The 10,164-nt window shown below is 41.6% G+C and overlaps 1 protein-coding gene across 1 annotated transcript; it reads left to right on the top strand.

The window, feature by feature from the left end:
- The first annotated feature begins 4,681 nt into the window (after window positions 1-4,681).
- Window positions 4,682-9,019, top strand: LOC125040860 (acetylcholine-gated chloride channel subunit acc-1-like). The gene is made up of 5 exons (XM_047635625.1): window positions 4,682-4,814; window positions 5,752-5,912; window positions 7,133-7,231; window positions 7,554-7,670; window positions 8,572-9,019. Exons 1-5 carry the CDS (start codon window positions 4,742-4,744, stop codon window positions 8,986-8,988), a joined length of 867 nt encoding a protein of 288 aa, XP_047491581.1. The 5' UTR covers window positions 4,682-4,741; the 3' UTR covers window positions 8,989-9,019.
- Window positions 9,020-10,164: the final 1,145 nt, after the last annotated feature.

The raw sequence follows: 10,164 nt of genomic DNA, 5'->3' as shown, positions 1-10,164 counted from the left end.
TCGTTCATAATATTCTCTCTACCTTTAGCAGACGAACCTAACCCATGTCTAACAATTCCGACTTTCATCTCCCTCGCCTGACTCTTCCCCCTGACACCAGTTCAGCATCTGCGTGAGGTTCAGGCAGATGCACGGAGGTCAGCCTGCCACCGTCTTCAGTTACACCGGCGGGGGTGTCTTCGAGGAACTTAATGTTGGTAAATAGATATGCCTGGTGTTATATGTGTGTATATATGTACACATACACACACACATACACACACACACACACACACACACATATATGTACGTATGTATGTATATACACAAAATATATTCATATGTATGTCTCTATATGAACTAACTCAAATATCAAAACGATGAAACACACAAAAAGGGCTAGTAGTGATGCTCATATTCCTTTATCAATTCATACATCTAATTATTCCTCAGTTTCACCCATTAATGCTGATCTTCTTGACTCATACACCCAACTATTCTTTAATCTTACCTATTACAACTGATTCCATTCACTCTGTTATTCACCAGTCACTCATTCCTTCATCTCACCCGTTTCAGCTAATTTCATTCACTTTTACTTTTTTTTAGCCAGCCGTCTGTCCATTAATTCATGGCTCAGTCTCTCTTATTACACTTCGTATATGCATGTCATATTCATGAACTTATTCACTCATCATCTTATTCACCCAATCATTCAATTCGCCAATTTCCCCTATCACAACTAATCTCCTTCACCCAATCGCCTATTTATTCCCCAATCTTCCTTATTACAACTAATATCATTCATCCAATCATCTCATCCTTCCCCAATCTCCCCCTTTACTACTAATCTCCTTCACCCAATCGCCTATTTATTCCCCAATTTTCCCTATTACAACTAATTTAATTCATCCAATCATCTCATCCTTCCCCAATCTCCCCTATCACAGCAATAAAGTGGCCAGATCGACAGCTGTTGGTGATGTGTTGTGATTACCACATTCACCGTTATATCGACGCCCCTCTCCTCCTCTTCGCGTGGCAACACCTGTGTATTTCGGCCGACATTCGCAAAAACACGTTGGTTGTCGTGCTTGATGATACGGTAATGTGGGCTGGGCTTGTGCGTTTGTTTGTAGTTGTTGTTTTATTATTTGGGGGGGGTCTATTTGTTTTCGTTTGTTTGTCTGTCTGTGTTTGCTTGTTTCGTTGTTTTTTGCTTCTGTTTCTGTCGCTTATTGTCTGTCTCTCTGTCTCTCTCTCTCTCTCTCTCTCTCTCTCTCTCTCTCTCTCTCTCTCTCTCTCTCTCTCTCTCTCTCTCTCTTTCTCTCTCTGTTTTGTTCCATCTGATTGGATTTTTTATCTAAAGATTAGTGCATTGCAGATCGTCTTGTCAAAGGTGATAAGAATAAGAATAAGAAAAAAACAGCTTCCTGTTATAAAAAAAAAAAAAAAAAATCATATCTGATATGAACTGATATCTCTTGAATTACCTTTTGGTCATTGTTCGATAGTACAACATAAGATACAGGGTTGTTGCCACATTGGATGAGCTCATTGCGTAATGATGATGTGGCAGAGTAGAGTAATGTTTCCTTATAAGAAAAATAATGACATATCACCTTATCGCATCTCTGACACGTTTCTTCCGTAAAAAAAGGAGTCAGGTTCCTTTATTGCAGAGCAGTCATGTCTTTCTGTGAAACTCTAGCCGTGTATCTTTATGAAACATTAGTGATTTCTCTTTATAAAACATTAGTCGCGTCTCTTTATGAAGAAAAAAAAAGTTATGTCTCTTTATTAAATATAAGTCATGTGTCGTTATGAAACATTGGCCATGCCTTTTAATGAAACAGCAGCCATGTCATTTTATGACACATCAGTCATATCTGCCACATAGCAGACGGTATCTCCACCTCAAGCAGCAAAGCGCCGTCTGTGTCTCCGCAGGTGCTGGAGTTCGAGGCGAAGCGCGGGGAGGCGGAGAGCGACCCTGCGACGGCGGTGGTGCGCGGCGCCGGCCAGATCATCCTCGGCCAGAACAACAACCCCGACGCCGAGTGGGACATCACGCAGGCCTTCCACGGCGAGCTCCTGGACTTCAGGATCTACGACGCGGCTCTGGGGCTGGACGAGATGCGGTCGTACGTGGACTGTGCGCCGGAGGGCATCGCCGCGGAGCCCCTCTACGCCTTCGGGAGCAACATGTCCCACCTGCGGCTGAGCGGCGAGAGCAAGGAGGTGGCCTTCCCGATGGGCGAGATCTGCGAGCGCTCCACGGGCATGGTGATGCTCATGCCGGAGAAGATGAAGTTCGCGGAGGCCGACAAGCTGTGCAAGCTGTTCATGGGCGCGCTGGCCGTCCCGCGCAGCGAGGAGGAGAACACCGAGATCTTCGACGACTTCATCCGCTTCAACGACCAGTGCATCCAGGGCTGGGCGGCGCTCTACTGGATGGGCCTCAAGAGCGACCCGAACCGCACGGACTGGTTCTACCTGGACGACGACTCGCGCCTCACGTACGGCAGCTGGCTGGAGGGCTGGCGCGGCCCCGACGAGGAGTACCCGTGCGCCACGGGGGCCGCCGTCAACTTCCCCTACCTGTGGTACAAGGCGGACTGCGACACCCTCACCTGCCCGCTCTGCAACTTCACGGCGCCGCCCACGCTGCGCCTCCGCGGCCTCTGCAAGCTGTCCAAGTTCGACCGCACCTACACGCTCATGGACTACCACAACGGGCGGCCGGTGTTCGAGGGCGACTTCTTCACCCGCATCGTGTGGGGCAACGGCACCTGGAGGATGGAGAGCCGGAGGGACAGCGGCGTCGAGGCGCTCATGGTGGAGAAGCGGACGGCGGGCTACCCCCTGGGCCTCGCCGCCTGGGACGTCGAGGGGGACGACTGCGCGCAGCAGAGGGTAGGGCGGGGGCGTCGCGGCGGGGGGAGGGGGGAGGGGGAGGGGGGAGCCACGATGCCGGGATGACATAGACGAAAAAATAAAGAGCCATGATCACTATTTTTGCTTCCTGTTTGTCTTTACACACAGACGGCCCCACAAATGCTCACAATCAATCAGTTAATCACAATACTAGCCCTGCCTGTCTCACAGTGATTACCTGGTAGCACGGGGTAGCATGGAGTTTAATGATAATAATAATAATAATAATAATAATAATAATATAAATAATAGCAATAACAATTATAATAATAACAATAGTACAGTGGTAATAATAGCAATAAGGATAATAATAACAATAATATAGTGATAACAATAATGATAATACATATAATGATGGAATTGCAAATGATAATATAAAAAAACAAAATAAATGCAATGATAATAATTATAGAGAAAGAGAATACCAACATCACAGAAATCGGTCGTACAACACACACACACACACACACACACACACACACACACACACACACACACACACACACACACACACCAAAAAAAAAAAAAAAAAAAAAAAATCTCGACGAACGAGTATGATATAAGAAGGAAGTAAAATGAACAAAGAATACACGGGATATGAATTATATTGTTTTATTCTCCCCACAGGTCGACTTCCTCCTGACCCCGTGCGACCCCGAGGACTTCACCTGCAGCGACGGCTCCTGCATCAAGATGACCCGCCGCTGCGACCAGAAGACTGACTGTCCGGATAACAGCGACGAGCTAAACTGCCGCATTCTCCTCGTTCCTGAAGGCTACTCGCCCGAACTCCCTCCTCCGAGTCTAGACAAGGACCCGCTCCCCCTCACCGTGGCCTTCGAGATCACCTCCGTCAGGCAGTTCGACCTCATGGGCTTCCGGATGCAGCTCGAGGTCGTGCAGAGCATCACCTGGCGAGATCCGAGGGTTAAGTTCGCCAACCTTCGCCAGGGGGATTTCGTCAACGAGGCTAAGGTAGGTGGAGGGGGGCGGAGTGGAGGTGAGGTGGAGAAAGCGGGAGGTTGGGGGTGGGGGTGGGGGCGGAGTGGAGGTGAGGGGGGTGAGGGAGGGAGGGGGAGGGGGAAGACTGGAGGTGAGGGGGTGAGGGAGGGGGAGGGGGGCGGAGTGGAGGTGAGGTGGAGAAAGCGGGAGGTTGGAGGTGGGGGTGGGGGCGGAGTGGAGGTGAGGGGGGTGAGGGAGGGATGGGGAGGGGGAAGACTGGAGGTGAGGGGGTGAGGGAGGGGGAGGGGGGCGGAGTGGTGGTGAGGTGGAGAAAGGGGGAGGAAGACTGGAGGTGAGGGGGGTGAGGGAGGGGGAGGGGGAAGACTGGAGGTGAGGGTGGGGGTAAAGGCGGGAGGTGGGGGGCAGGGCAGGTCTTTTAAGTCTTTTGTGGCGTCTTTTACTCATTTCATATTTCTCAGCAATAATGCCAAAGAAAATGTGTAGAGATTTCCTAAACTGCAATAAATCATATGTGGCAATAGTAGTAAGTCAGTAACTCAGCCAGGTACACTGTCGTTATACTAACACGCGTTATCTCAGTAACTCAGTAACGTGCACACAAAGATGAGAAGGAAAACATTTCTTATCGTGACTGTTGCCTTTTCATCGGTCATCAACTGGCCTTAGTTTCGTTTTCTTTTTTATCATGACTGAATTCTTATTCACCTGTCATCTCCCTCACTTATTTCCCTTTTTGTATCGTGGCTATTTCCCTTCCTCCTGTCATCTCCCTAACTCACGTCACCCTTTTCAGGCCCGCGAAAAAGTGTGGTTACCCAAAGTGGTGATTCAAGACGGGGCCCGCGGACCAACTGACGTCATCATGAGAGCCGAGTTCCTATTGGTGGATCGCGAAGGACCGCCCCTTCCTGACGACGACACCATGGCGGCCGAGGGTCAGTCCGAGGCCTATTAAGCAAAGTTTATATAAGTAAGGTCTCGTCACCTCGGAGTTTTGCGCAGCTTTGGTTGATAAGGCTTATGACGTCACTTGGCGAGGCTGAGAGCGAGAGGGGAATAATGAATGGAAGGGTGGAGGAAGGAGATAAGAGAAAAGGGGATTTGCGAACTGGACTGATATTACAAGCGGTGATTAACAGCGATTATTTGTAGGTATATCATAGTATATTTTACTTCGTTTCAATCTCATTTTCCCTCATGCTGCTGCTTAAGTATGATACAATAAGGAAGTTAAATGAACAAAGAATACACGGGATATGAATTATATTGTTTTATTCTCTCAAGGCATATGTAAAATCCAAAGAATTTCCACGAATTTATTATAAAAAATCAGATCATACAAACAAGATATCACAACACACATCGCATGATAGTCAAAACAGAGCTAATACATATACATACTTATATATTTATATCAATAATAATTATAACATTAATAATGATACTTATACATACACATACCTATACATATACAAGTTAAATGATAATAAATAGGGCGGTCCCAAATATTGCATCCAACAATGAACATGTACTTTAGCGTGCCAGTCAGACCCTACGGGCGAAGACGATAGAGAGAGGGAGATCTCTTCGCGTCTACAATGCATTCACGACTGACTTCAAGAGGAACGTCGAACCCCCAAGTGACGTCATGAGCGGGACGAGACCTTAGACTTTGGATCAGTCAGGACAAGATAATAAGTCAGACAGTCGTAGAGGAAGTAAAAAGTATCCCTATTAGCAACACTTATCATATCAGTCAAAAGTCAACATCGCATGAACTCATCCAATCCCAGTGATAATAATCGTCTGCAGTTCGCACTGATTTTGCTATCCGGATAAGGCAGTGGGCGAATGAATCACCGCGTGTTTCAGATAAGCTGTACGACGGGACTTCTCACAGCATGAAGATGGTCCAGCAATATACCGTGGGCTTCATGTGTCAGTTTCGGCTTCAGATGTACCCGTTCGATACCCAGCAGTGCATTCTGACTTATAACATCTCCAATATGCGAGATAATTATGAGTTTGTGAAGGTATGTGGTGTGAATCTTTGTCTGGTAAATAACTGTTTGTCCAGATCTTTGAGATGTAGTCGAGCTATTTATGATAATATTAAATTATTTATATTTTCTATCAATACATTTCTTCGTGAATGAATCAGCACGAGATTAACGGTAACATACTTAAAATCCCCTTAATTACCAAACTTTTAATCGGGTTTCTAATTTCTATCTAATCACAGACAAAGATAAAACAAACAAAACAATATTTTCTTTCTTATGGGCACAGGGGCGAAGACAATTATACAAAAGCACAAACAAATACAAAACAACTGTTGCTTAGTGAGTACGAACGGATGTAAACAAAGGACTTCACCCAGCGCGTGTGTCACCGTGTTCCCAAGTGTCATTACTCGATAAACCTACATAAAGGTCATTGGTGTAACGAGGTCGCATTAGTTGTCAGGAGGAAATGATGATGCTAGTGTTGATAATGATGATATTGAACTATGAACACTTAGGGCACTTAAGACATGAGTGAGATTTGTAGGTGAAATGGCAATGGCAATAAAAAAAATATTCGAATATTAAAATAATGATGATAATAAAAATGTTAGAGAATACTTGATAGTAATCTGGTCATAATTATGATAATGGTAATAAGGATATGATGATAAAGATGGTGATCACAATGATACGAATAATTATTAAAAATAACAGCACTTAGCAGGAGGAAATGTTACTAACACTGTTATAGTGATAATCATAACAATAATATTATAATGATATAGCATATTTAGTAACGGTAATAATAGAATATTAATGACATTAATGAAAGTGATTATAGTAATGCTAATTATGATCGGATGGAAATTGTAACATCATGGCAATGGCATTAATTTGTGAGGATAGAGAGTAAATATATAACAATTTTTATGATCATGCTAATACTGACGTGTTAAAATAAATAATATATAAAAAACAAACAAGAAAATGTACTAGATTACAGAACAATATAATTCCATAAATTAAAGAGAGAGATTTCAATATCATTTCAGCGTACAGTCGCCTCAACTTCCGCCCAGGCAATTCGTGAACCACCTGCTTCGACACTTGTATCCGAAACACTGGCCTCCACTGACTTCCATTAACATGTGTTTCTGCTGTGAGAGTCGAAACGCGGTTCACATATGGTAGTGAGACGGGAAGTGTTTATTTTATACCTTCTTTATTCATTTTTTTCTCTCCTCTAGGGTGGTGTAGACTTCACGGGGGAAAGGAGACTGTTAGAGTACATGTTGGTTAAAGAACAAATGATAAGCCAGGTGAAAAAAGGCCCTGGGGCTGTGCAGGTGAGATTTTCTTAATGATCTGTCGTTTTCTGTGACTTTTTAATGATTTATTTAATTTCTGTATGATGAGTTTTATTTATTTATTGACGACTTATGCGCTTTCTTTTTGCTTTTGGGTTATTTAAGTAGTTCATCTTTTCCTTTCTTTCCTATTTTACAAAGAGAAAGGATCGAGACGCACAAATCAATAAAATATCGTTGACTGTCGTTTCAAACTCGAACTTCCCTATTTACCTGTTCATTCACTTACCCACCATTATCTTCCGGACGAGTTTTATTCTTTCGTCTCACCCTGAAAGTAATTCTGTTTCTTTCTCTCCAGGTATTTTTCAAGTTTAAGAACCAGTACGGTTACTACATCGGTAATGCTGTCGTTCCCAGTCTCTTTATGGTTGTCATCTGTTATGTGACCCTGTTTTTCGACCTGCACGATTTTCAGGTATTTTACTGGATGCATTTGTCAAGTGTATGTTTATTGGATACATGTGGTTAGTGTATGTATATTCGGATACATGTGTTAAGTGTATGTCTATTGGATACATTTGTTAAGTGTCTGCTTATTAATACATGTCGTGTATATCTATTGGATACATTTGTTAAGTGTATGTCTATTCGGATACATGTGTTAAGTGTCTGTCTATTGGATGCATGTCTTAAGTATATGTATATTGGATACATTTGTTAAGTGTGTGGCATATAAATGGATATACATTTATCTGGCTCGGTGTATGTGTACTTGTATTAGTATGTATTATGTATATCTGTCTCTCTGTAGTATATCTATTTATCTATCTGTATGTTGGTTCATTTATACTGAGTTACCTGCGTGTTGTGTGTATGCTTTAGTGTGTCTCTCGATATATATATATATATATATATATATATATATATATATATATATATATATATAAGCCTGCATCCCTTTAAATATAGGCTCGCTGAAATCTTAATAAAATTATAATTACCAGTGATTTAATTAATATATTAATTGTTTTGATCAATATTGATATGAATATAGTCTAACTGAAATATTAATGGAATGATAATTACCAGTGATTTAATTAATGTGGTTAATTGTTTTGATTAATATTGATATAATTTATGTAAAGAAATACAGAATAGATGATAATTGCCACTTATTTAATTACTATTAATTTATTTAAGCGATAACATAATAATCAATACAAATACTGGATTATTAATTACATGATAATAACCCATGATTTAATTACTATTAATCTATCTAATTGCTAAAAGAAAAATGAATATAAATATATAATATATATAATTATTTGGGATTTAAGTTAATTAAGATTTAACTCCTCCTTCCCCGACCCAAGGACCGTATCATGGTATCCCTGACGTCACTCCTGGTTTTGGCGGCCTTGTTCAGCCAAACGAGCCAATCGATACCCAAAACGGCCTACCTCAAGCACATCGACGTGTGGTACATCGTCCTCATCACCATCGACTTCCTGATCATCATTATCCTCGTCATTATTGAAAATCTGCGCATGATGGAGTCGCCCTCGACGGGTTCCAGGACGTTCATCCAGGTGGCGCCCGCGATGGACTATAAGGAACAGCAAGCGAAGAAGGATTTCTCTCCCACGCCCTCGAGACAGGATCGGATTCGGTGCTTCTTCGTGTCGGCGATGAAGGTGAATCGGGGTTCGATCTTCTTCTTGCCCATCGCTACGATTGTCTTCTGTCTCGTCTTCTTCGTCACCGGTTTCATCACTTATAACTCCAAGTGAAATGGAGTCAATATATACGCTCAATTGTAGACTTTAGCATTTAATTTTCTTTATAATGCATTTTTACTGTAGGTTCTAGAGATGAAGGTCAATAGGCGAGCGATCGTCTTGCCTGTCGCTACGATCGTCTTTTGTCTCGCCTTCTTCGTCACGGGTTTCATCGCTTATAATTCCGAGTAAAATAGAGGGGTATCTGAGCACGGTTGATGGATTATATTTTTGGACGGAAATGGTTTATGGAGATTAGAGCAACTTTATTTTTTAAAGCTCAATTGTAGGTTGAAACATTTAATTTTCTTTATCATTCTTTTTCACTGTAGATTGTTGTGATAAAGGTAATTAAGGGATCGATCGTCTTTTGTTTCATCGCTTATAACTCCAAGTAAAATAAAGGGGTATCTGACCACGATTGATGATTATATTTTTGGACGGAAACGGTATATGGTGAAATTAGGCATTAGGGAAACTTTATTTAAAAAAACCCTCAATTGTAGGTTTTTGCATTTCATTTTCTTTATCATTCTTTTTCACTGTAGATTCTTGTGATAAATGTCATTAAGGGATCGATCGTCTTTTGTTTCATCACGGTTTTCCTCGATTGATGATAATATTTTTAGACGGAAACGGTATATGGTGATTTTCGGCATTAAGGAAACTCAATGGTAGGTTTTTGCATTTCATTTATCATTTTTTTTCACTGTAGATTCTTGTGATAAAGTTTAATAAGGGATCGATCGTCTTTTATCTCGTCTTCTTCGTCACGGGTTTCTCCGTTTATAACTAAGTAAAATAGACCACGGTTGATCATTCTAATTGTAAATGAAAATAGTATAGGGTAAATTTAGGCATTAGAGACTATTTTTTGAAGCTCAAATGTAGATTATTGCATTTTTTCTTATTTTTTACGGTTGATTCTTGTACAAATATAACCATGTAGATAGCCAAGTAATATAAGGCATGATTTTTAATTACAAAAATAACAGGGAATTAAATTATCAAATAAAGGAACGACATAGCATATTAGATATAATTTAAGATGCTTATATTGTCACTGTTAAACCAAATATGCCACGGTAGTTAGAAAGAAAATATTAAGTCATAAGGGAAATAATAACAGATTTCTTGCAATATTGTTTATTCAATCCTCAATTTTGCAAGGGAAGGTAGAAGATGAAC

Source organism: Penaeus chinensis, chromosome 29, assembly GCF_019202785.1.
Source record: "Penaeus chinensis breed Huanghai No. 1 chromosome 29, ASM1920278v2, whole genome shotgun sequence".
NCBI classification, from domain to species: Eukaryota; Metazoa; Arthropoda; class Malacostraca; order Decapoda; family Penaeidae; genus Penaeus; species Penaeus chinensis.
This window is presented reverse-complemented; position numbering and strand designations above follow the sequence as displayed.

Bases quoted from the DNA above. Each gene is read 5' to 3' on its own strand.
- LOC125040860 (XM_047635625.1), top strand. From the start codon at position 4,742: ATGAGAGCCGAGTTCCTATTGGTGGATCGCGAAGGACCGCCCCTTCCT. The intron at 7,232-7,553 runs GTGAGATTTTCT...CTTTCTCTCCAG, and splicing joins AAGGCCCTGGGGCTGTGCAG to GTATTTTTCAAGTTTAAGAA. The intron at 7,671-8,571 runs GTATTTTACTGG...CCCCGACCCAAG, and splicing joins TCGACCTGCACGATTTTCAG to GACCGTATCATGGTATCCCT.